This window comes from Crocodylus siamensis, chromosome 4 (genome assembly GCF_052110815.1).
Source record: "Crocodylus siamensis isolate JL-2025a chromosome 4, ASM5211081v1, whole genome shotgun sequence".
NCBI classification, from domain to species: domain Eukaryota; kingdom Metazoa; phylum Chordata; order Crocodylia; family Crocodylidae; genus Crocodylus; species Crocodylus siamensis.
Window position 1 is genome coordinate 205,022,616 of NC_143398.1, and position 26,771 is coordinate 205,049,386.

General features: G+C 39.2%; 1 protein-coding gene and 1 long non-coding RNA gene across 5 annotated transcripts in view; one reads left to right on the top strand and one right to left on the bottom strand.

Annotated features, from left to right (window-relative positions):
• The window catches only part of SLC25A12 (solute carrier family 25 member 12), an 84,767-nt gene that overhangs the window by 859 nt on the left and 57,137 nt on the right, over positions 1-26,771 (top strand). The window contains exons 1-3 of one of the 2 annotated variants that reach the window (XM_090045480.1): positions 7,667-7,793; positions 10,624-10,723; positions 18,649-18,764. In XM_090045480.1, coding sequence (XP_089901606.1) covers positions 18,707-18,764 — 58 coding nt within the window. In that variant the 5' untranslated portion in view covers positions 7,667-7,793; positions 10,624-10,723; positions 18,649-18,706. Of the gene's footprint in view, positions 1-7,650; positions 7,794-10,623; positions 10,724-18,648; positions 18,765-26,771 lie in introns of those variants that run through there. The other variant, XM_090045479.1, reaches the window with a different exon arrangement.
• Positions 4-26,516, bottom strand: LOC149867473 (uncharacterized). 3 transcript variants are annotated; one of them, XR_016442063.1, is made up of 9 exons: positions 26,239-26,516; positions 23,024-23,136; positions 22,633-22,737; positions 19,287-19,342; positions 9,801-9,965; positions 8,454-8,655; positions 6,426-6,505; positions 4,718-4,854; positions 4-3,303 (listed from the first exon to the last, which is right to left on the bottom strand). It is a non-coding gene; the product is annotated as an uncharacterized LOC149867473 (long non-coding RNA). The 3 variants fall into 3 exon arrangements; XR_016442061.1 differs by lacking the exon at positions 4,718-4,854; XR_016442062.1 differs by lacking the exons at positions 4,718-4,854; positions 19,287-19,342.

Genomic DNA, 26,771 nt, shown 5'->3' on the forward strand with positions numbered 1-26,771 from the left:
CATTCAGAAACATCACTTGTGTGACCCACCATCTTTTTTTACCTTGTATGTTCTGCGTTTGAGCAGCATGTTAAAGCATAAGGCACATATACAATGCTAAATTTTGGGGTTTTCACAGCGTTTTTTTTTTTAGTTTAAGTTGAGAGTGTTTATATCCTATGTCTGAAGGCACTTTATGGAACTGTGTGGCGTTAGGGCAGGGGTTCCCAACATTTATGTGCCCAAGGGCACATTTGAATTTAAGAGACAAAGAAGTGGGCACCAATATGACAGCATTTTTTGTTGGAATAATGATTTTTACTGATTGTCAAAATGCACATAGGCACCTGAATAAACCTTGTGGGGGTGCCGTGGCACCTCCAGGCACCACGTTGGGAACCTCTACCTTAGGATTCAACTGCTGCTGAAAAAAGTAATGTTTAACATTAGCATTTTTCTGTAAGTTGCAGCATCTTTTTATAACCAGCTATTATAAGTACACCTGACTGTTATTTTTAAAAGTGACACTTAAGGCTTATCAAAAGGGATGCTTTAATAGTGATTTTTATTTTGTATCTTGTCTTCAGGATTTTCCTATGATCCTCTAATAGAGATGGAGCTATGTTAGAGTTGTGAAAATACCTATACGTTTTCAAGTATGTAAAGATCAGGAGAAGTAGTTAGTTGCGTCAGTTTGAAGTTAGGCAGAAGGCAAGGCTAGGCAATGTGAAGCATTATCGAGTATAAGGTGCTGCCCTGCACTGCTTTCTGCCTCTACATATTCAAGTTGATGTGTGACAATGTAGATCAGCATACTTACCCCTTGGAAAATGCCAGCTCTTAGTTTTCATGATTATGTCTGTTTAAAACTTCCACCGTCCATCAATGTAAAGACTATTTTTTCTTATGTTAAATATATTTTTTTGGATATATTATGGGAAATGAAAGGAAGTCACTTCTATATGACCCTTGACATTTTACCTTGAATCCTAAATTATTATGTAACAACATATCTGTATGTATTAAGCAGAAAGGAATCCTCTTTTGTGGCTGAGAGAAAGAAGTTGTATCTAGCACTACCTTTTCTCCTACTTGGCTAATCTGTCTGCACTACTAGATGCTAAAACTTTGAATACTATCCATCATTTGATGATGATGGTCTAGCTTTTAGATCTCTAATGTACCATATAAAGGTTTTTCTTACCGTACTTTTAGATAGTGGTGCAGGGCACTTAGTCTTATTAAATAAATACACACCATTTTATTCCTAAAGTATTGATAATAGTTAACAGATATAGTACTGAAATGGTTCTGTAGACCTCTACTAGTTAAGCAGAACTTAAAACAAATGTTTTTACATTTCATACTCAAGATTTGAAACCTGGCTGAGCTCTTCCATGATGGTTTGTGCTACATTTCACTCTTTGCATAATGTTCTATTCAACTTGATGGCACATATGGATTATATGCCATTAATAATGTCTGTAATGTCTTAGAATATGCATGATTTTGAAGTGCAGTTGTGTTTTGTGGTAGAAGTTTTGCTGCTAGAACCAAGTAAGTTAAAATAAACATTATTTAAACTTATGTATATGGTGTTTTATTTCCTCTAAAAATATTGATAAATATTATGCTTTCTCTCTTTTTGGCTAAATCTGTACATTCTCCACATGAAGATTAATGTTTTATGTATATTAAAAGCAAACAGTTTAATAATTAAAATATTTCGGATCATTTTGGTAGGATTAAAAATCACACTTTTCAAACTATTTGGGAATTGTATGGCTTAGACACTGAAGCCGTGTGTGTGTGTGTGTGTGTGCGTGACCTTCATTAACAATTAGCAGGACTCCAAATATTTAAACCTTTTAATTTTATGCCATAGCCTGTTAATAAAGTGTATGGGCACAGAAAGAGACCTATTATGTGTTTTCATCATAATTTTACACACTACAGAAGCTTGAAGTCATTTTCATGCTGTGATGGGTAGCAGACTTTTATCTATTACTTTTTTATTAAAACAGAATCCTAGGCAAACTTGCACAGAACATTGTACAGAGATATTGTTAGTATTATAACATTTTGTGTTTTGCTCTTTGCTGAGAGTGCAAGTCCTTTTACATGCTGTGCAGCTAAAGGGCATGCATTCCTTCCTAAATTTGGCTTCCGTTTGAAATAGACACAAGGAAAGATGTGAACTCTGTTCCTCTCAGTGATCCACCTTGCACTATGGTACAGCGTCTTTAAGCTTTCTCTTGTTTGTGTATCCATCCAGTCCAGCTGTACTTAACTCAGATATTTTTGTCAGAGCTGTTGAAGCTTTTTGTAACTTTTCATCATTTAAATAGGAATAATTTGAAAGTGTAAATTATAAGAGTAGTAGAAAAAAATCTGTAATTTTCAAAACCATATTATAGACTAGTGATAGAAAAATAAAGGTGTTCAAATTCTCAGTATCAAATCATTCTTTTCATGTGTTATAAGAATCTTCTTTTGATGTGTGCTCACACCTCCTCCCTCACTATCCCTTGAGACTTGAGAGTTTGTGTGTCATTTACATGTATAAATAACCATTTTGTCTGTTTCATGCTCAAAGGTGCCTCCCTTATATTGTGTGATGAAAAGGTCACATGAGGCCAGGTGCTATGAATTTGTAAATACATGCCAAAAGTAAATAGCTTAGCTACTTTGTCAGTCCTTAATATGTTGGGTTGTTGCCAAGATGCGTTTTAAATATCATGACCTTCTCATAGAACTAAGAGTATCTGTCAGTTAATGATTCAGTCACACATTTCCGAAGTATTCTAAAGCTATGTCTTTGTTGTAATAAAAATACATTATTTTTAAAATTAAAAACAGATTAGTTTGGACCTAAAAATAGAACAAAGAAGTCTATCTTGCTCAAATGTTGGTTTTCAAATGTTTGATTGCACACTTACAAATTAGTCCTGTTTCAGTTTTCTGTGCATTTTGTAACCTTTCATTTGCAAAATGTACTGTGGAATATGTTCCTTGTAGCAGAACCATGCTACAAAATATATATATTTTTAAGTTTATCGCACTATATTTTTCTAACAAAAGTGCTGCAGTGATATTTTTAAGCATCAGACACCCTGAAACAGTAGTGAGAAATATTAACATAAACAGGGTAGTTTTATGTATTTTAATCCTTATATCTAAACAGCATTTTTTTTCATTAATATATTAACCCCCAGTCAGTATGTGGGTACATTGTGTTACCGTTTGTACAAATGCAGGAAGATATGATCCTTGTCTCCAAAATACTGTAGTTTGACAAGACAACAACAGGTAGGATTTAGCAATCTAAGGATGAATGGAAAATGGGAAAATTAAGTTGCTTAATATTTTTTAATAAGACACAGTTAATGTTAGCCCTTTATAAAGCCACTGTTGATCATGTAAACAGCAATGTCTAACTTATTTTTTTATCTTACAGTCCCACACTACTTCTCATACCTCATCTAAAGCCAAAAGCTCTGATTTTCCTCTTTGCAGATGTGGAAACCTTAATTTTCTCTGATAACTTCTGTGATACAGTTATGGGTTATTTAGTCAAATACATTGTCAACTCCTATGTCAGCGCATTTAAAAACAAACAATTACCAACAGTAAAGGTGAAAGTCAAAAGTCATTCAGTTGTATTTGGCTGTAGCATAACTGGTTCACACCAGAGCTACTGTAGTTATTGCAGTACTCAGTCAGTCAGTCTTATACAGTAAGCCCTTAGGGTTTTTGTTGTTTTTTTTAAATGAAGCTGCTTTAGTTACCAGTATGGCAGAGAACTGCAAAAATTAAATCCACTTTATAGATGAGGCCAATTATATCTTAAATGATAGTTGGCATGCTGAAAAGAATAACAATACTGTACTGGCTTGAGAATTGTTTTAAAATCAAATGAAGAGAGAGAGAGACTGCCTGCTGTTTTTACAGAGGGATTTGAATTAAACTTTCTAGAATGATCTGTTCTGTCTCTGACTAGTTTGCAGGGCTGTGCGAAATTTCTCCAGCAGTTTTGTTTCAATTCGATTCGAGCTCGAAACAACAAAATTGAAACGAAACAAAACGGAGAGCTTTGAAACGGCCTCAAAACAAAACGAGGCAAGTTGAAATGTTTTGAAATTTTCAAAGTGTTTCAAGTTTGGAAGCTCAAGCCAGGCTTGCCTGCAGGGAAACAGAAACTAAAGTAAGGAGGGAGGGGGAAGGTGAGGGGGGAAAGGAGTGCTCTCATTACTGACTGTGTAGCTGGCCAGTGACTGTCATCCTTCCCTGGGGTCTCTTCCAATCCCAGTGCTCTGGGGGAGGGATGGAAAAACTGCATAAAAGGCAGCACTGTTTGAACTGCCCTGCTTTCTGCCTAGGTGTCAGGTACTGAGCTGTGTGTTCCAGATTTGCCTGTCAGTGGCTAGAGGTTCAGGGCACCAGAACCCAGACTCCCCCTGCACCTATCTTTTCGACAGCTGGCAGGCTTTGTGGCTGCAGCAGGGGCTAGCAGGCCTGTAGGTATTCACCCTGCTGCGCCTTAACACACATGTCATGAGTTTTGCTTGTCTACGGCTTGAGGTGCAGTTTCCCCAAAACTCCTGCACCTATCTCCTTGAAACTTGGCAGGCTTTGTGGCCTCAGCAGGAGCTAGCATGCCAGTAGTTTTGACCCTGCTGTGGCTTAACACATACATGTGACATGAGTTTTGCTCTCAAAACTTTGAGGTGCAGTTTACCTGAACCTTCTCCATCTATCTCCTTGAAAAGTGGCAGGCTTCATGCCCTCAGAAGGGGCTACCATTCCTGCAAGTTTCATCCAAATCAGGCCAGAAATGACACAGTTATAGGCTATAATGGGGAAGCTCAAAACAGCCTATGGGCAAAAGAAATGGAACAGTGATTTTTTTTTTTAAATAGAAACAAAATGCTGTTCCATCTAAACACAAGTCGAAATGGAATGGTGCCCTTTTGCACAGCCCTACTAGTTTGCTAAGGAAATACTTTAGCTTTAGGATGACTTATTTCTGCAAGCACTTTTTTATAATTCTAAATATTAAAGTGATAATGAAAAAGTGTATCTTGCTGGTGCACTTGGAATAGAGACTGGACAATAAGGGCAAGCTTGTCACTTTAAACTGTAGTGCAGTCTAGAGCAGGGGTGCTCACCTTCTGGCTTGCACGTCAAATGCCATCATATCTGGCCCATAGGGATTCCCACAGATTGGTAAATTTGGTGGTGGGAGAGCAGTGGCAGTTAATATAGGTGCCCTCCCCTGCTGCCAAATTTCCAAACCGCAAGCCCTGTGCAGCAGATCAGAGCCACCATGCCCCCTTCTTCCATACCCCTCAAGCCAAAGTCAAGCCCCCTTTCCAAACAGGGCTGGGTTAAAGCCAAGCCTACCCTGCCCTACACCACAGAATGAGATGGGGGGCCTGCTACACTCGCCCCAGGTGCCCAGTTGGGACCACTGGCTGGATCTGGTATGTGGATGGTCCAGGCACTGCTCATCTGGCCTGCCAGGGAAAAAGGTTGAGCACCAGTGATCTAGAGAATCTGCTCCTGGACCCCTGCATATTTGGCTACTAATTTAGTAAAGTTTGAACTCCCTGTTCATAGATCTTGCACTTCAGATTCCTACACAATTTCTTCTTTCTTGAGAAAGGCCCTTACATTTCTCTATGTGCTTAGAATTAAGTTTTTACAAATCCAGTTATGCCAACTTGGACTAATTCTTTCATAAATATCAAAATAAAGATTTTTCAGAAAAAAGACAGATACCAAGTAGTGCCCTCGGACTCGTATCTTAGACAAGTGGTTCCTAAACTGATTCACATGGTAAGTCATCAGTGGATGTCACAAGATTCCATTTCCCTGGTAAGGGGATATGGTGGTCCACAAAAAAAATATTGAGCTTTGATAGTGGTCCATGGGTATAAAAAGTCTGAGAACCATTACTTGAAAGAAACGCTCTTGTTAAGTAAATTTCTGTGCTGGAATTTTCTGCTGTTGGAGACATAAATCCAAATGAATTAGTCTGCACTGGCAAACCTTTCAAGAAATGCCTGTGAATTTTTTTTTTTTTTTTTTTTTGGAAAAAGCTTGTAGTTTTGGATCTTGTGAAATATGGTATTTGTTCTGTGTGGAAATTAATTTGATTAAGAACTGTAGTGAAACAAGGGAACATCATAGGACTCCAAATCATTTGGTCCAGTTGTCCTGACTCTTGGCAGTCTGGTAAGCTGGAACTCTCTTTTGAGGTGCAATTTTTGTGTTTCAGAATGTAAGCTAAGGATTTATTATTTCTAAATAAGTCTTATGGTTGCAAAAGCAACCTTCAGATCCTCCAGAAGAATCGCAATAGGGTTTTTCCATCTGATATTGGCTGATAGCTTCCATGTATACAGAGCACATAAAGATGGATGATCATATTCAGTATCTCTTACCTGTTGTGAATGGCATCTCATTCTGGCATCTCACTGAGGGGCTCAGTTTCTGGATGGAGCTTTTGGCAATAACTTTTTTCCTTTGGCAAAAATAGACTGGTGTTAATTTGATTTGATTTTTAAATTTAGATGGGGTTCTTAACAAAATGGCACAAACGGGTATTAAAAAGTAAAGACTGAAAATATGTAATTTAAGCACTGCAGTGTCATAAGCTGAAATATTTACTGACAGAATAAACTTGGCTCTAAATTCAGGCTTTTCAAAACCAAATATTTTCAATGATCCCCTTGATCATATAAGGGCTAACATGAAAACAGTTATCATGGACCTTTCTTATTGGGGTGAAAGTATAACACTGACACACAGGTTAAACTAAGTATTTGACTCTGGTAAATGTAACTGGTCAATTCTAAGATATGGAGCAGTTTTCTTGTGAGAGTTGTAAGGATAATTAATGAATGAATAATTTCTGAGAAAAGACATTTATAGAATTATTAATCAAATAGATGATGTGTCAAATTTGGAAAATAACAGTATTTTCAATAGCATACTGTTTAAATAAACTTTTTTCAGGAATGTGTTTGATTTTTTTATTTTAAGAAGGTTGAGAGATGAAAACATTTTAATAATGCTGACAGAATAGAACATTTTTTTTTCCATTTAGAAATGTTATACTGCAGATTATAAAATGTAAGTAAAAAATAAAAGCAGAATTTTTTGTCCAAAACCAAATTTAAAAAAAATTCTATTGAACAAGAAATGTCAAGATCTTTGTTTTCCAATCCAGAACAAAAATGAATTTAGAAAGTGTTGCATTTCCAATAAAATAGAGATTTTTCCCTCAACTCTAATATCTGCTTTTTAAGAATGCATTTCTGATTGCTATTTTAGTAGTAATGAAAATGTAGCATTGAAATTTTTGTTGATTTACAGCACAGCTTCAAATGGGAATTTACACAAATACACAGATATTTAAGCAAATTTATAACCTACTTTTTGTTAGAGCATGTTGGCTTATATGTAAATCCATTATTTGTTGCATGCAGTCTGATTGGCGTACGATGTCTAGTTTATCAATATTGTTTGTTTTAATAGAAGCCTTTAATCATAAAGCAGTTTATTTTGAATGTGTTTTCTTAAAGTGATAATTACCTCTGAGTCCAATAATCATTAATACTTATCAGTATCTAAATGACTTTTGTTTCATTTTGTTTCTTTATCTAGTATGCCAGTGTTGAAAAGGATGGAGAGCGTTACATGACCCCGGGAGATTTTGTGCAAAGATACCTTGGACTGTATACAGAACCTAATTATAATCCTAAAACAATTCAGTTATTGGCAGGAGTGGCAGATCAAACAAAGGATGGGTGAGAATTTTGCTTTCCATTAGAATCTTATGATTTGCTCATAAATGATATAATAGTCCAGATTAATTTATTGCTGTTTAAAAATAAAGTATTAGTCTTTCGGTTATACTTTGAGCTTGCTTGTCCATCTTACTCTTGAGATGTTTTCAAATACAATAGACCACAACACTTGTTTCACGTTGGGAAGAATATGAAGTTTAAATCTAGAAGTTTTATGATGCTTTTCAAATGAGGATTTTTTTATTTGTTTTTGGAAGTTGACAGTAACTACGAATAAAGCACATCCATTTCTTCATGATTGCTTTGGAGAAGCTACTTCACACTATATTCTGGTCCATGGTTAAAGACTGTAAAGTCTTTATTATTCATAATTAAATACAGGAAAATAGAACAGATGTCATGTAATTTCTGTAGTGTGCACTCTTTAACACCCCACTAACACCACTATGTACAGATGAAACCACTGAGGACCTCTTAAAAATGCTATCTATTAGGCAAGGGAGACACTAATCACTATATGTAGAGAGAAAAGTATTTGTCTAATCAAGATAAGGTCATATAGCACAAAGCTATTTAAGCATTGCTTATGGGTAATATTCTTTGTTTTTAAATTGCTTTCTGAAACTAATTTACAAAATGTCCACTCTTTTAAGATGTTACCTTTTAACCCGCTCTGCTTCAAAGCGGCCTGGCCTACTTGCTCTTCTCCATTGCTATATGCAGCTTCCAACTTCAGCATTTCATTGTAGCAAGAAGCATAGATGTAGTCAGATGAAGTCAAGAGGTTGAGATGCATCAAAGCAGAGGTCAAAAATACCACCAGAGAGGAGTGGGTATTTTTTAGAGAAGAGATGGAAGGCTGCTATTAAAATAGAACACAATACATCTTTATAGATAAATCTAGTTTGTTTGAAATTGAAAGCTTCTTAACTTGGTTTTGTGAGTCTAAATCAGACCCTTGACACCACTTAAATGTTTTTGTTTTCCCTTATTGTAGTGTGTTAGAATTTTATTATTATATTGCACAGTACCCTAAGCAACTGTGTCAACATCTATACTTTGCAAATAAAATTATAGTTATATAAAACGTGTGTAATTTGTACTGAATGGCAAAGTTAGGATTTCCTCTTCATTGCATTACTACGTGACTGTTTAAATAATATTGAAGGGTGTTGGTTGTAGCTGTGTTGGCCTAAGGACATAGGTAGACAAGGTTCTGTCTAAATAATATTGCAGCATTTCTCCTTGGAATATTAAGGCACATCTGATAACCCAGAGAAATGTAATTTACTTTCTGTGGCATATGGATATAATCCATTGTTAGCAATATAATTGTAAATGACGTTTGCTATTACATTTTAAAATAGTCTGTTATAGACTACTTGTTACGTTAGCCAAACAAGTATCTTGCTTTTTCCAGCAGTTTTCATTCCCTTTTAAAAATATGAATTTCTTTAGAGAATGTTTTTATAAAAAGGACCTTTTTGTACAGTTAAGAATCAAGAGTTTCTTTCATTCTTATAGCTGACCCTTGGACTGAAAGATGCTTATCTTCTGCTTTCTGTTTGGCATATCTTTCTGTTTGGATAGTACTGTTGGAAGTAAGATCAATGGGTAATTTACTATGCAGAGTTTGAGTTTTTGCAGGGACAGAAGAGAAGTGGCTGAGATTTGTTAACATGCTCAGATTCCAAATTTCAGTTACCTGCCGCTAGTCCTTATATGCCTACTGCAGAGAATCAAGAACTTCATTACTTGATATTGGATTGAGCTGTATGCTCACAATAGCAATAAATATAATTTGCATTTATTGTTCATATGATTGATTGATTGTTGCAAATAAATCAGCAATTTTAACAAAGCATATGTTGAAACATGCCCAATGTCAGAAGGCAAAGTGGAGTTTAAAAATCGACTTTAAATTTGGTTATAGTATCCTTAAATACCTTTGATCACTTTTGTGTTGGATTATTTAACATGAAAACTTGAATTTCAAAACAATCTTACCTAAACTTAATTTTTTCAGATTTACTTCTATTAGCCTTCTTTCAGTCCTTTCCTTATACCTCTTTTGACTTCCACTTGCTACTGAAGCAAGTAATGTTCACTTGCTTGAAGTCCTTAGTTGAGAAGGTTTGGAAAAGAGCTTGTTTTTTTTTCTTTTATCATAATCTAAAACCAGTGGGAGAGAGGAATTCAGTTAAATTTGTTTGATTTCAGAAATAGTAGCATACAATCCTAATAGGGCCACAAATGGAAATATATTCAATCTCTGTTCAGGCAAACTCTAAATTAAATCATCATTCCATTGATTTGTATTGGCAGAATTATGTGACTGTTTACACAGCTTCAGACTGTGCTTAGTTTCAAAGTGTGTTTATAACAGCAAAGAATTAACAAAATTTAGCCAGGAATAAATATGATGAGGAAACAAAAAAAAATGGAGGATAAGAATGATATATCTGTATTTGTACTGGGTATATGAAATTGTAACTTGATTTTTAGAAAGTCAGCAAATTGTAATGATGTAAACTATCCTAAATGTGAAATTGGAGTTATAAAATTTCAAAATAATCAATTTATGCATTGTAAGCTGGCACATGATGATGTTGAAGTGTTGTGTGATCTGGAAGACAGAATGTTTGGACAGTTATCTGAAATGTACTTCTCTAAAGTTTCAGATCTTTATTTCACTTATTCTGTCCCCATATTAGAAACATCATTATTTTTTCTCCTAACTTTCTTTCTAGAAATTCTTTTATAGCATACTTTACAAGCTTGAACATTTTATACCAAGATGTAGTCTTTGATAACAATATTATTTCTACAGGTAGTTTCATCTCTAACATGATTAATTATGTAGTCTACAACCAAATTGTGATAATATATTGCACCTTTCTGCGGATCTAAAATTCCTTTACACAATTTAGGTAAGTATGACTATCCCTATTGTATTCAGGCATTGAGAGACAAGTCATTTATTGAGAAGATCTGAGAATTTATCTCAGGTTTCCTCACTAACCATTAGGACAATCTGCTCCTAAATCTAGGTACTCAAGTTTTAAATAATTAAATAAGAATTAAAAATCAAAGGAAAATGGTCAAAAATTAAGTTAACTTCATCACACTTCTGGAAGAAGAAATATTGGGGACCAACTTGCTTTTAGATATATCTTTGCAAGTTTTCTGTTGTGGGTTTTTGTGCCTTTTTTTTTCTTTCTGTCCTTTTGCAATCCTGTCACTTTTTTGGAATTAATTCTGCAGCACCTGTGTCTGGCCATTATTGGCAAAGAGCTCATTCTGTAGATACTGCTTCCACAGTCCAGAAGTGAAGGTCTTTAACTTAAGATTATCACTTAAATTTTACTTTTTGGTTTAGCTTTTTCATTATTGAATCCCACTGTTTGCTGGCATCCTGTTTCTTGTAGAAGCAGTAATTTGTTTAATGAAATCTGTTTGCAGGTTGATTTATATAATTTGTTGTATTAGCTGTCACATACTATAGTCACTATATCATGTGTGGTTAAGTTGAATAACCTTTCTGATTCAGTGGAACTCTTTCTGTTGTAACATACATACATTCATCTGGTATTAGAATTTGGCCCAGATGATTGGATCCAATTCCTGTTGAATATTATTGAGTTTTGGATGAGAAAAAAAATGAGCGTATCATCCTTTGTTAAAATGTCAGATTTTAGGTATCACTTGCAATGTTATGCATAAATATTCCCTCCTATGAATGTACCTGATCTTTCTGCACATGCTGTAACCAACTAACCATTCATATCAAAATAATTTGGGATGACAGTATAGTGTGACTTTAGAAATTCTTTTTTTTTCCTTCACTTTCATCTCACCCCCCTTTTTCACTCTTTCTGAATCTCAGTAAGTCATTCTAAAATCAGCAACATTTAATCCAGAGGCAAAATCATATTTATATAACATAGAAGAGTCTCTCTTTTTTAATTTAATCTTTATTTAAAATGTGTCTGTTTCTGTTTATTTTGTCCCTGAGTGGATAATTTATAAAGGTTGAGAGTATATTTTAACTGGGTTTTAAAGTGGGCCTGATACTTTACATAATAAATAATGTATAGCACTGTTGTGACACTCTAGGTTTAGATTTGACACAATGAAAGAGCAGCAAACAGCTGTGGAGGAAGATAAGAATTCTAAAAATATTGTTTACTTAAGTTTTTTTGGTGGTCTTCTAATAAGGTGGAGAGGGGATGAGAAAAGAGCAAAGAGACAATGGAAAAAATGAGAGTCGCAGGTAAATGAAAGAGAAGTGATATGTTGGTACTGTAGCTAAAGTTAAATGCTGCCAGCTCAGGGAGCAAGGAAGATCAGGTAGGTGGAATCCCTGGTCACTGTTGAAATTCAGCTTCTGTTTCCTGCACTCTGAACAAGGAGGACACCAGGAAATGTCCCTGCTAGGAGGCATCTGTAGCAGGGGCAGGCAGTTATTTTGGGTGGAGGGCCACTTACTGAGTTTTGACAAGCTGTTGAGGGCTGGATCGGTAGCCCCGCCCCTTGACAGGTACCCCAGCGCCTAGCACCATCTTGTGACCAGAAGTCCCTCCCCCCTAACCCTCAACCTTTGCCACCAGAATTCCCTCCCCTTGCCCCCAGGAGTATACCTTTCAGTAAGGGGTTTTGCCATCTCAGAACCAGAAAAATACTAAATTATATACTAAAAATTGAACATCTACAACATTCATTAAAAATTAAGAAAATATCTGTCCTGATTTACATTTGTTTGTGTAGTGTACATAAAGGTGATTGCACACCTTTAAGCAATAGCTTAAAATGAACTCTTACTCTTGTATATTGTGGGGTGCATGGGGGGGTGGGTAGAGGTTTGTGGGGGGCTGTTGGTTTATGAGTATGTGGCATGTGGGGGTGTGTGTGAGGTGGGGGAGCTTGTGGGGATGTGTGTGGATATGTGGTTGGGTATGGGGTATGTGGGAGGGAAGGTGGCTGGGGGGTGTGAGGGAGTTTGGTATGGGGGTCTGCTTGTATGGCAGTGGGGGGGTGTAGGTGCACGTGTATGGTGGGGTGTGCATGTGGGACTCGCCCTATGAACACACTCATATACACACCTTCCCTCCTTCACTTGTGCACACACACAAACGTGTGCATACATAGACGTGTGCACACACCAACACACTGTCTCTCCCTCCCTCATTGAACACACGTGCATGCACACAGTCTCTCCCTCCTTTGCTGCGCACTACATGCATGCACGCACACACACTGTCTTTCTCTCTCATTGCAGGGACACACACATGCACAGCCCCCTGTCCCTCCTGCTACTGGCCCCAGGGTACTGGTGTGGGCCTCATGCTTCCAGTGATGCAGCTCTGGCCACTTGGTCCCAGAGCAGCCAATGGGCAGGCAGGGAAGTAGTGAAAGCTGTGGCAGGCAGAAGATTCTGGTTGGGGGAGATGGAGGCGGGGGGACTACAGGTTGGGCGGGACTGGACCGGGCCAGCCTTTCTGCTGGGTCCTGCTGGCTTCCTCTGGGTGCTACTGCCCCTGGCTCCTGTCATCTTTGACAGGCAGCTGGGAGCAGATAAATATAAATTTTCTAAATATTTTAAGGGCCCCATGAGCTGGATAGAATAGTCTGGCAGTCCGGGTCCAGCCTGTGGGCCGTATTTTGCTTGCCCCGAACTACAGAGTTGGATCTATAAATAGGCAATCGGATAAAGACCTAAAGTTACTTTCCTCTCTAGGACTAGGGACAAAAATTACATGCAAACCAGTATAAGTGATCAGAAATCGATTCAAATCTGTAAGAAAAAAAATCAGTGCGCATAAACCATTTTCAGAATGGCCGAAGCTGGTTTAAGATAAACCTGGATGCATATAATATCAGACTTAACTGGTTTAGGTTAAATCAGGTTTTTGAACTTCTGCCCCAGATCCCTTCCAGATTCAAGTTAACTCACAGTCCCCCAGCATGCTTTGCACCTCCCCCACAATGCTCCCCTGCCCCCCCTCAGGGTGGGTGGGCTAGCCCTGGCCCAAGCTGTCTGCTCCAAGGCTCCCCTGGCTTCTGGCCTGGGTCACTTCAGGCATGTGGCTGCATTTCCAGAATCGAAAGTGAATGTCTGTTCACTTGTTTATCCGTTCAGTCTACATAGCTTACATCAGTGGTTCTCAGCCTTTTCTGTACTAAGACCCATTTTAAATATTGATGGCTAGCTAGCCCTGACCTGCTACCTGCTGCCCCAATGTGTGGGGCAGTGGGGGCTGGGGCAGGACAGGCCCCAAGCAGCCCATTGAGAGCTGGAACTCTGCCAGCCTGCAAGGGAAAAGCAATGGTTTTCCACATTTTTCTCCTTTAAAGGAGAATCAATTTTTAAAGTTTGTTGATCCGTCTTTAAAGTTTGTTTGTGACCCTTTCAAATATTCTTGCAACCCACTTTTGGGTTGCAACCCACAAGTTGAGAAATTCTGGCTTATATTAACCTGCAAAGATTGAATCGATTCAGTCTTGAGCTGTTTTGACTGTCTATACTTAGTCCTGTTGCCTAGGATCCTGTGGAAATCTTTGCAACTAACTTCAGATTTCTTCATGGTGCCAAGATCATGGCATACCAGTGACAGCGCAGGGCCAGGACCTGGGGCAGAGCCACAATCTACTCCCCACATGTCCCTGCCCACAGAACCAGCACCCATTATAGGGAGGTGTGTGGAGCGGATTGTGGCTCTGCCCTGGGCCCCAGCCTCATGCTGTCACCATCCCACGCCCAGACACCACTCCCCACCCACCTGTGGCCCCATTTCCTGATCCTATTCACCCAACTGAGTATGCCGTGCCTGTGAGGGTCCTGGGCTTGTCTCCATGGAGACCCCTCCTGCCTGCCCTCTCAGTCCAGCATCCTTGCTGGTGGGTGTGGGGTGGATGTGGCTGGATAGGATCAACTGCCCTCAGCCCCGGCCGTGCCCTCACCCCTACACCTAGCCTGCAACAGCTCACCAAAACTCCTTAAGTGGCTCTCCAGACCAAATAATTGCCTGCCCATGCTTCAGTGGGAACCTATTCCACCAATCTCAATTCCCTGGTAAACTGTTAACTTCTTTCCTTTTGTAACATGCCATCATCTTAACCTTGAAACGAAATAAAAAATGCATAACAGAAGAAGTACCCACTTTTTTTTGCTTTAAGAATTTTTCAGGGACGTGAGCAAGGTGGAATAGAATTGGTGGATAAGTTCACTCAGGCACCTAATGGTTAGGGACAGACATAGCACATAAACCAGTTTAAGTTATAGAAACTGGTTTAAACTTGCAACAGAGTGGATGTTCAGTGCACATAAACTAGTTTAAAAATGGCTGAAATTGGTTTGAGATAAACCTGGTTGAAGGTAGTATCAGATTTAACTGATTTGAGTCAAACCAGTTTACGCAGTATCTGTCCCAGACCCCTTCATGGTTTAAGTTAAATCAGAGTCCTCCAGCACCCCAGATGTTTTGCAACTCTGGGCAGGGCTCTGCTCTTTGCTCCAGCCCAGCAGTGGTGGCCCCTCCCCCATGGGTGACTGGTGCCTCCTAATACTGGAGGAGCACCAGCAGCTGATTGCCGACCGAAGGGGGTCCCCCAGCAGCTGATTGCCAGCAGAAGTGCTGGCAGCAAAACTGGAAGTGCAGCCGATGCTTCTCTTAGGGCACAGATGATCTCAGGGGGTGCACGTGTACCCCCTGTGCATTGCCAATGCCTTCCCTTTTGCTCCTTGGCTGGAGCTCTGGCAGAGACTGCAGGTATGGCGGGGCCTTCCTGGCTTCCTCCTGCTCCCTGCCCCATCCTTCTCTCCGCTCCCTGCTCAAGCAAAGATTCCCTCCTCCCCTCTGCCTTACAGAGACACCTGTCAGCATTAGCTAGCATACCACATGCTGGCTACAGTCCGTGCTGTGGCAGACAGGACAAAGGCAGACAGGACAGTGTTGGCTTAAGGCTCTTAGGAGGCAATCAACAGGTAGCTGATAATGACCTTCTGTTTATTCCTTGGAAAAAGTTGTTTAGGAAGAGCTTGAACTCATGAGAGAGGCTTTGTTTTGTTTGATGGGCTGATACATGCCAACAACTCCCTGTGTAATTCCCTGCTGTGTAACTCAATGCTCTGTTATCAGCAGTGAGGTGGGATGCCCTAATCAGAGCGCCCTGCCCTACGTCCCCCTCCCCCAGCTCAGCATTGTGGAAGGGAAGGGAGGGCTGCTTTAGTATGCCCTGGTTTCTAGCCTAAGCCACTGCAGGCATGTGCCTGCATTTCCTCAGTCCAGAGGGAATAGCTATACAGTTACAAACCGGTTGAGCCTAGCCAGGTTAGACTAACCTGCAAAGATTGAATCAATTCAGGCTCAGGCTTTTTGAATGTCTGTCCCAAGCCAATAGGTGCAATAAGATCTGGTCCACATAGCTGCCTAAAGGTTTTTTTGTTCAAAGAATAATCTACCCATTTTATCAGTAATACACTCCCTATTTTATAGAGATGGACAATAATCTTCCTTTTGGGTATAACTATCTGCATTGGAATCTGCATAGTTGTTGCATCCACTTGATTTTTTATTTTGATTTTTAGGTTAAAAACTGATCAGCAGAACCTTATTATTCCAAAATCACCACAATTTTTGTAAATAGTTAAAATTATAGTCTGTGATAGAAGTGTTGATGTTGTGATTTTTTTTCCCATTGTATTCAGTGGTGCATAACATATGAAGATTCTACTTCAGTGAGAAAATGGAAATTGTGATCTCGTTAAACATCTTTTTTTCTCATTTGAGCGTGTTTGAGTGAGACTAGATGAACTAATGGCTACTAGGGCCTAATCAGTTAAACTGTGTCCTAAATTATACATTTGTCCTACAGAGGTCTTCAGAAATGACAGCCTCTGTGCAAAATAACAGCTACACACTATGCACTAGATACACCCTTCTGCATCAAGAGAATACTTACATTGACAGTCTGCAGATATGTTATGCATGTTAATTGCATCTATTGCACTGAAATAATTTTTATGTATCTTAAACTAATTTTAGAGCTTTAAAATGAAATAAAAACTTCTTACTCATATAAATATAAAATAGATATACAAATAATTATAAGATTTGATAAAATTGTCCTAGACGCACAGGACTGGAAGGGGCCTCCTGGATCATTGATAAATTCACAAAAGAAATTTGACACTGTCTGCAACAGCAGAGGACTAGACTCAAACTCCTTCTTAAAATCAGTTAGATTTTTTTTGCATCTACAAGTCTGACTGGAAGGACATTCCGGAACTAAATTATTCTAATGGTCAGAAACTTTTTTCTAATTTCCAGCCTCAGTTTATTCCTGGCCAGTTTATACCATTAATTCATGTGGCAAGAGTAGTGTAACTAAGGCAGGGCAACTGGAGCAGCAGCTCAAAGTGCTGTCTTGGCAGGCAGGAGAGCAGAAAAATAGCAGCTGCTGTTGCAGTTGTATGATCATGCCAGCAGTATGGTAGCAGCTGGAAGTTACTGCTACCTCTGTGCATAGCAGCTGCCCAGAGCGCCCAGCTGACTTGTTACACCTCTATGTGCCAACATTGTTTTTTAATTTAAATAGTTTCTGTCCCCTCTACTGTTTCCAGTCTCCCTCCTCTTCTGCAAACTAGGTTGTGCCCGGGCTGGAAGAATTGGATGGGCAGCATTTCTATACTTGATTAGTCATCAGTATCCTATGTTTGTTTGGTGTGGTTAGCTTTACAGGATTTTAGGACCTCTTTTTTGGCTGAAGTGATATACCTAGGGTTGGTTGGTTCCTTTACTCTGCTTAACGTTTTCTCTCTCAACACATTTTATAAACAGTAGTCAAATTTGCCTTCATTTTGCTAGGCAAAAGAGGCCAAACTCTTTTAGTCTCCTTTTAAGATAAGCTCTCCATTCTCATCCTCATCCTCATAGCCCTTATCTGCGCTTGCTTCAATCTGAGTTGGTCATGAACATAGATAATCTTGCCAGCACCCTGTATCATGTACCTCCCTACTGGAAATAGTTGTTCTGCTGCATTCTAGAATCACATTTTCCTTTTTTTGCAGCTTTATCGCATTGGCGGCTCATGGTCATCCTTTTATCAGCTAGTATACTAAGGTCTGTCTCTTCCTTAGATGTTTACAGCTGATAAATTCCCAGATTATTTTTTATAGCAAAAGTTACTGTAATTAGCGCCCCCAAAAGTGTATGGCCCTGCATATAAAGCTGCAGCAATTTTCTAGATATGTGATAATTTAAAATGCATACATTGAAAATTGCTGTACATATACATGTTTTGAATGCATAATTTGAAGAATAGCTGTGTAAAATTTCATCTTGAAAGAATTTCAAGGTGCATTTTATATTCTGCCTTTTCCAGGCAAATTTATTTTATCTGTAAGTTGGTCCTCAAAAATCCAGTGTTCTAGTCTTGCAGTGATTTGTGTTCTAGAAATGTATGTAGTTATCTTATTAAAAGGGTCTTTATTTTTGCACTACGCACACTGTATATGAGAGCTATGTGGCAGTGGCAAACCTCCAAATTTCATGTCAACAGCAATTCTTTGTTACTTTACACCTTACAAATTCAACCAGAACAGCACTTGAAAAATAATTATCGGGTATTAGACAGTAGGTTTGCATTGAATTGTATTTTGCTTTTATCCATATGAAGGGTAGGTAAATGCAGTTCTCATACAGATAAAGAATCAGTGTCACATAGAGGATGTGTGACTTCTTCAGGGTCACATGGCACTTCTTATACCTACAGAATCCAGGACATCAGTTTATTTCCTAATCCTGGATCTTAAATTCTTCTAGGAACTACTGTAACTTCTGTATTTTCTTTATAGGTTGATCTCCTATCAAGAATTTTTGGCATTTGAGTCAGTTTTGTGTACTCCAGATGCAATGTTCATTGTTGCTTTTCAGTTATTTGACAAGAGTGGCAATGGAGAAGTGACATTTGGTAAGACCATTAAAACATTTTAAGAGTTGAACAATTCTTGCTGTTTATGCTACAAGTCAACCCCACTGTTCACAAACTCTTAAGTAGATATGCATCTTCAGGACACTATAATTTCATTAAAAGATTTGCATATGTAAAACATTTCTTTTTATTTCAAAATAATGCCTAGCACACAAGTTTTAAGATATTTACTATGTCTTATTTAACCTAAGTTTTGCTCAGTCCTACAATAGATAATACAAAACCTGTTTGTTCAGGATCATCCTGAAGCAGGCAGATACATGCATATATGAATGTCTTCATTTCCCTAAGGGGTTTTTATAAACAATTTGGGATCTCCTTTTACCATCTTAAGAGAACTGAAACCAGAAGATAAAGGTTTTGAAGGCAGACATGAACAAATACTAGTACTCCAGAAATCTCAATCTAATTTTCCTTTTTTGGAGGCAAATTCTTCACTAATTTGCATGGGCGTAATTCCCAAATTGAACCTGTAAACATGAAAGCAGGCTTTGGCCTTACATTTTTTTTTGTTTCAGCTTTATTTCTGTTACTCTGAACTGAAGGAAAAAAGTATTCTGTTGGTAAAAAAAAAAAAATGTGTTAATAGGTTCTGGATAAGTAAAAATGTTAAGTGATAATTTATAATCTTTATGTTAAAACGTATTCACAAAGATTAGAAAATCTCTAATGCTGAGAATTGTAATAAATGGAGTGCGAATAACATGTTAATTTTATTTTATAAAACAATAAAGATTTTAATATAAATAATGGAATATGTTTGGATTTAGTTGACTTATGAAAATTTTTGAGCAGGCTTTCAGATTCAGCATGCATGACCATTTTTTTTTCTTCTGAAAATACATACAGTATTATGTATGCATACGGTTAATTAGAAACGTGAAACGTCAAGCGTTCCAGGTTCACAGCATCCTAAATAGATGTTATCTGTAAGAAGTTTGTAGAAAGATAAATTAATAACGCAGATATTAGCATTTATTAGTATTAATAGTCAATCTAAAAGAACAATTGATGATAGAACCTTGCTAATTTGGAAAACTGACAGTTCTCACAACAAAATAGTGATTCTCCTTCCTTTCCTGTCTGGAGACACAAACAAGGGAAGTTTGATATACATGTGATGCTGTCAAATGCAGAAAGTAAATTGTAAAAATAGGTGCAGTCTTTTCACATCTTTTAGTTACCATAATTACCCAAATCAAAGACTACAAGTGCAGGTGGTAGCTCTCAGCTCTGATCAGAGCCAGAGGAACAGCAGCAGCTCCCTACCTCTGGCTGGTTGTGGAATCTAAGACAGGACTTTTTTCCCCACCATATTGCATGAGAAGACAGGGGGATTGGGGGAGGGGGGGCACGGGACAGGGATAGACTCCTTATTTTGAATTCAAGTAAATATGGTAATTTTGATAGTAAAACTAAATCTCAAATACATATTTTCTTGAATCTAATATGACCCTGAATTTAAGAAGGTCTCCCAATAATTAGATTCTATATATGGAAAACGTATGTATTTTGTTATAATTTTCCAAGTATAGAATCTAATTATTGAAGCACTGTCTTTAAATTTGTTGTCCTTCCCCCCTCCCCCTCCAAACCATCTCCTCTCCCACTGGTACTGCAGGAAAGGCAGCAGGAACAGGTAGGCTGGGGGGGGGAGGGGATCAGACAGCCCTTGACCACTGCCCCCCCACTACCTGCACTCCCTCTGCCCCCAGCTCCCCACAATATCTGCCCCTTCCAACATATTCACCACAGTCTCTGCCTTTCCCTCCCTCCCCCACCTTACTATTAGATGCTGCGCAGCCTTTATTCTCTCCCCAGAGCCCAGCATGTGGAAGCACTGCCTTTACTGGGCCATGCAGGAGTATCAGTGCTGCTGATTGTCTAGGCAGGGGATGGAATTTCCACATCTGCCATGCCTGGGAGGGAATCCAGCCACAGCCAAGCTGTGTCTAACAGTGACGGGGGAAGGGGGCAGAGGAGAGGACAAAAGCTGCAGAGGGCAAGTAGGGGGGCAGGGGTAGGAGACTGCTATAGGACTGCTGTAGCCTCAACCTGAGCTCAGGGTAGGGTGGCCACCCGTCCCTAATTGGACATGCATATCAAGTCCTGGTCCTAGGCAGAATGATTCCAGGATAGCATTTGTCCTGGATTTTGCCATTCAGTGAGAAAATGATGACAGAGGGAGTAAGCATGGTGCCCAGCTGTGATGGTGACAGCAGCCAGGAGGACTTGGAGGTAGCGGTAACTGGGGCCAGGGCCAGCTGGGTGCGGAGGGTGCCCTCTGGGGTGGGGGCTGTGGTACTACCTGTCCCCAGCCAGCAGGACACTGACCCCCACCCCACCCCACCCCACCCCACTCCTGTGGTGCCAGAGGGGGCTCCCACTGTCTACCTGCTCTGTGTGCGCTCAGACAGGGGCTACAAGAGACCTGTTCCCCAGGGCAGGTAGGAACGGTGACAATGCGAGGGGGAGCGGATGAGCTCTCCTCCATAGGCTTGGGGCAGGCAGCAGGACTCTACCACGTGACCCCTCCTGCCTAGCTGCTGGCCTCATGTATCCTCTTTTTGCATTTTGAAAAGATGGTCACCCTAGCTTAGGTCCAGAGTCAGACCTGCAACAGCTCCTCCCCCCGCCCCCCAGCTTTGTACACAAATCTGAGACAAGGGGCTTTTTTCCCCTTTGTGGTGGGGGTAGGGGGGCAGAGAGACCTCATATTAAATTTGAGGTAATTGTAATTTTTTTCAAGTTGATGGGATCGTTTAATAAGAATGCTAGAGAAGTTTCCTTCTTTTTACTTTCCTATGTTTACTAGAGTCCTATGCTTATCAGTGCGTAATTTATACTTAACAGCGTACTTGGAAAGATTTAACTGAGAACATAACTTGTAATACAAATCAACTCTTTCTTGTTGCTTTTTTGGTAGTCCCATGACAATTTCACATTATATAAAAGGGGACAGTTGTGTTATGAAAATGGATTGGTTAATGCTTGTGCAGTGTGGGGAAATGCAAATTATTATATCATTATCAATTTTATTAATATTAAATTGAAAATCTACAGTGAGTCTCCAAGTACTGTTGTGAATTACAGAAGCATTACGTTGGTTTACTTCTGCTTTTTTTTCCTCACTGTGCATCTATAACATGGGCAGTTTAGCTTCATATTAAGCCAGAAAAAAAATCGTGTTGTTAAGTTTTCCTACAAGGAATTTAAGAAAACTTAACTGGATGGTCACAGTGATATGTGATCTTTGAATTTATAATTTAAACAATAAGATATTGCAAGATATTTTTTTCTAGTATGTGGATACAGACTAGGTTTCAGTTTATAAGTACTGCTTGGCTTAAAATACCTGCATTTGATAGATTAATGTTCACAATATGCCATGTACTGGACATGTTTCTCTGCAAGTGTTTTGACTATCTTGGATGTATAAATATTGAAAGCGATTATTAGAAATAATTCTGAATTAGAATGGTCTTAATCAACTAGTGTGAAAATTGCTAGGTAGATGCTGATTTATTTATTTTCAATAACTGGTTTTATTTCTGTGTGGCGATTGGAATTCCATCACTTCAGTGTATTCTTTCCTTTACATTTCACTCTGCATATACTCTTAGCAAATGTGACCACCTTGCATCTTGCTCTTATTGCCGTCATTCTGTTGGTCTTGCCCACTCTTGATAAATGATACACACGTTTATATATTTAAACATATATTTTAAACTTAAAATTATATTTTAACAAAACTTTTACACAGATACCTTCCTCCAAAGAGGTGACAAGAGGACAAGAATAATAATTTTATGATTTTATAAAGCTATATATATTGCTAATGGATTACATAATACTCATCTGTTCATGGACTATTTCAGCAATTGGTGTCTGCTTCTTTAGACTGTTACACGTGAGGTCACACACTAATGAGGCTGGTATCAGAACAACTAAACTGTAATAAAAACAAATAGGGAGAAAAGTGTTGAGTCATCAGTAACCAACTGAACAATCAACTACTCTGTTGTTCTGATTATAAGTCTACCTTTTTTCCTTCAAAAGAACCATAAAGATTGCACTTGACTTTATACTTTGGGTTGACCTGTAATTTGGCTCCCTGCTGTCTTCTTGCTGTGTTTGCAGTATTTTAGTGCATGCAGTTAAAAATAGTAAGTCAGAAAAGTTTTCGGTGCAGTTCTTATTTTAGTATTTTTAGTACATTTAAACCTTTGGATGCTTACCATGGTTATTTCATTGTCCTCTGAGATTTTTTGTAAGGGCAATAGCAATTCAGGTTCTTCATCTGTAGTTATTGATTTTTATATCCAGGAAAAATCTTTCAAGTTCAGTTTTCCTAAAATTGTTAGAAAATATGGGGTTGATTTTTATATATAGGTTTGACTTTAAAAACAAAGCAGTATATCTCACTTAAACCATTCATTCCTGTGTCAGTCATGGTTGTAATAGAAGTTCTTGAGATTGAGGGGTGTTAAATCCCAATCACGGACATGGAAAGGACTTCTATAAAATCATGATTCACATTTATAATGCTTTCAAGTCTGTTGATTCAAACTCCCTACATTGATCACTGTAACTGTCTACTGCATAGATGATAAACATTAGATAATTAGATGACAGATGATAGTTTGAATCATGTGTTTAAAATTAAACATGCAATAAAGCTTGGTTTTGATTATTTGACTGAAAGTTCAAGCAAATATACATATTAAGGTTTTACCTTTTCATTTTTGTTTTCTGAGATTACCAAAACTGTTGTGTTTTCCCTTGAGGCTAAAACAAATAAATTCTCACATGGTGAAGAAAGTGGCTGGAACTTACGGCTATCTGGGCTGCTGACTTCCCTCTTACAGTAGGTGTTTAACACAAAATGAAAGGATTCTTCATGAACTGTCTGTGAGCTGATCTGGATTGTATCACTTCAGATTGAAAAGTACAAGTTTAAGATTCTTTTCCAGCTGTGCCATCTCATGTAAAAACCACAAGGACAGCCATACTCTGTAACCACAGACTGCTTTTAGTTAAATGCACAAGCTAATGTTAAGTAAAGAACACAGCTGAAAAACTTCCCTATCTTATGTCATTTCAGCCTTCACATATTTTCAGTGTTTTCTATAGCCCAGTAAGTCTCAACCAGGGTGCCATATGCAGTGTCTATTCCAGGATCTGTACTGCATGCAATACCTATATAGGGCCAGTCTAGGATCCTCTGAGCATGTTGGATCAAGCACCTGCCGCATCCAATCCAGGACTGTGCTGCATGTAGCACCCATTCTGGCCTACACATGTGGTGCAGTCTCCAAACAGCCAGAATAGACTATCTGGAACCACTTTTGGGGAGAGGGAAGGTCTGTGGGTCCCCTACATGCTGGTACCTGCTCTAGCTGGTTTGGGACCTGCACAGTACATGGTGCCCACCCTGGACTGCCTAGAGCAGGCACTGCATGCAGTGAGGAAGTGAGGTCCATGGGCCTAAATTGACCGTTGGGACCGGATTGTTTAACCAGCTCACACCACTCATGATCCCACGCCACTCATGTGACCTGCAGTGCCTGTTGAGTTTGACACCCTTGCTATACATGGAAAATAAAAAATGTGTTATAATTAGATTCTGTACATCAGGGTGTCACACTCATCCAGCTCCATATGCTGGATGAGCATTCTGAAGCCAGTCTGCAGGCCAGACCAGGACTGATCCCACCCCTGCCTCCCCCCACTGTGGAACAGCGGTACCAAGTCCAGCTTGTGCACTGCCCACAGTGCACACTGTGCTGGCCCTGGGGGCTGGTGTGCACTCTGGGTGCTGCAGGCAGCACAGAGTGCCAGTCTGGGGGGCTGCATGCAGCCTACACCAGCATGCAGCACTGGGTCCTGCCCATGTGCCACACTGCTGGAAATGGAGCCTGCACATAAAGCTGGGTGGTGGAGCACCTCGTAGAGCACATGCCCCATACTGTATGCAGTGCACATGGCTGATCCAGTCCTGTATACCATGGGCAGCACATGCCAGCCCTGGGGCCAGCATGGGACACACGCTGCCCACAGGGGCATGTGCTAGACCTGGCACTATACACAGCACAGTGAGTCTGAGGTACAGTGTGCATGGTGCAGGGTCCAGCCCATGCACCCCACACAATATGTGGGACCGGAGTCAAGCCATGTGTACATCTCTGCTATCCATGGAAAATCTGTTGGAGGGTTGTCTTGAATTCAGTCCTCACCCCAATCCTGCTGCAGCTGGGAAGGCAGAAGCATGTGGGGGAAGGGCAAGCTGTGGTGGGGATAGGTGGCTTGACCCTTGCTTGCGTCCACTCGCCCCTTGTCTTCCTGGCCAGTTGTCCCTCCTCCCCTGTCACTTATCCTATACAGCAACTCTGGCTCCAGGTGAAATGGGGTGCTGTTCAATTCACAACAATTATGAAGGGGTGCCTTGAGTGTAAAAAAATGTGAAAATCACTGCTGTAGTCCTCTGAAAAATATCTAGTTGAATGCAGACTAGTACAAGATACTCATATATTCCCACTCAAAACAAAGCAAGCTGTTCAACAAGAACCTTCCAAAGTATTAAAAAACCAGTAATCTTATTTCTAAAGTAAATGCATATAAATTCCTGGGGACAGAACAGCAATCAAGTTATATTGATATTGAGCTATACGTTAAACTTAGAGAGATGGTTGAATAAAAAACAACAATAAAAATATACTACTTCATAAAACTCCAGCATATGCTGCTGTTATCTTCAAGGCGGATTTATTACCATTTTTTTGTTAAACTAGTGAATTAACTCCAGAAAATGCGATAAATTACTCTTCAGAATTGAGTGATAAACCTTAAAACCATGAATCAGTAGGGATTTTGAGAGTACTGCAAAAAGGGATATGAGGTGCCTCACTGCTTGACCTTCTGCCTGTTCAGTTAGAAACAGTCCTCACCTTCTCTTTATCCCTTCCACATTAGAAGATGAAAATATTTATTATTTTATTGTTGTTATTTTGTTATTGTTCTAGTGTATATTAGAAACCACAAATAAAGTAATCTCTGTATAACTTGTTGTTAGCAGCTGGAGGCACCCATTCAATTCTAATAGTGAATGGTTTAAAATAAGCGAATGTTCTTAAGCTGTTAATTACAAAACAATACTTCATCAGCTGGAGAGGAAAGGAAAAGAGGTGACATGGGAATATGACCTATCAAAAGATATCCTTTCCTTAGTATTGTGGCCACTTCTAATAATGGTCTTGACCTTTTTAAAATAGGAGTAGCAATATGTCTAAACTATTTTATTTGAAGCAAGCGTTCCTTCATGTTGATTCCATCCACTGTCTTTTTTTACATCAGAACAAACTTCTTGCGCAACAAATGGTTTTATACATAGACTTTGGCTCTCTTTCTTGTGCACTCTCACATGCCTTTGTGCGCCCCGTTTCCACTCACTCACCTGTGCACTCGCACTCACCCTCTCGCGTCCTCTTGTGCACATGTGCTTATGTTCTCTTGCATTCTTGCTCACTCACTCTTTCCGGCTGGCTCTTTCTTGCTCACTCTTACACGCTCTTTCTCGCTCATGTGCGCAGTGTCTTGCGTTTTCTGTCTTGTTCTTTCATGCGTGCTCTCTCTTGTGCACACTGTTTCTTATGTGTGCTCTCGTGCTTTTTCTTGCTTTCTCATTTGTTCTTACTCTCTTGCTCATGCTCGTTCTTGTTCAAACTCGCTCATTTTCTCATGCCTGCTCGCGTTCTCATGTTCGCTTGCTTGTGCTTGCTCGCTCTTTATTGGCTCTTTTATTGGCTCTTTATGGTTAGTGAAAAGCCCAAGTTGAAATATGAGTTGAAATATGAAGAATGAGTGTTACTAGAGATTATGATTTAGGTGGAGTGATTAGATCTATGTGTAGGGGTATTTGGTTACTACCCACTTTAAATAATTTTCCCATTTGTCCACATAATTTTTAAAAATAAAGGAAGGTGCTTA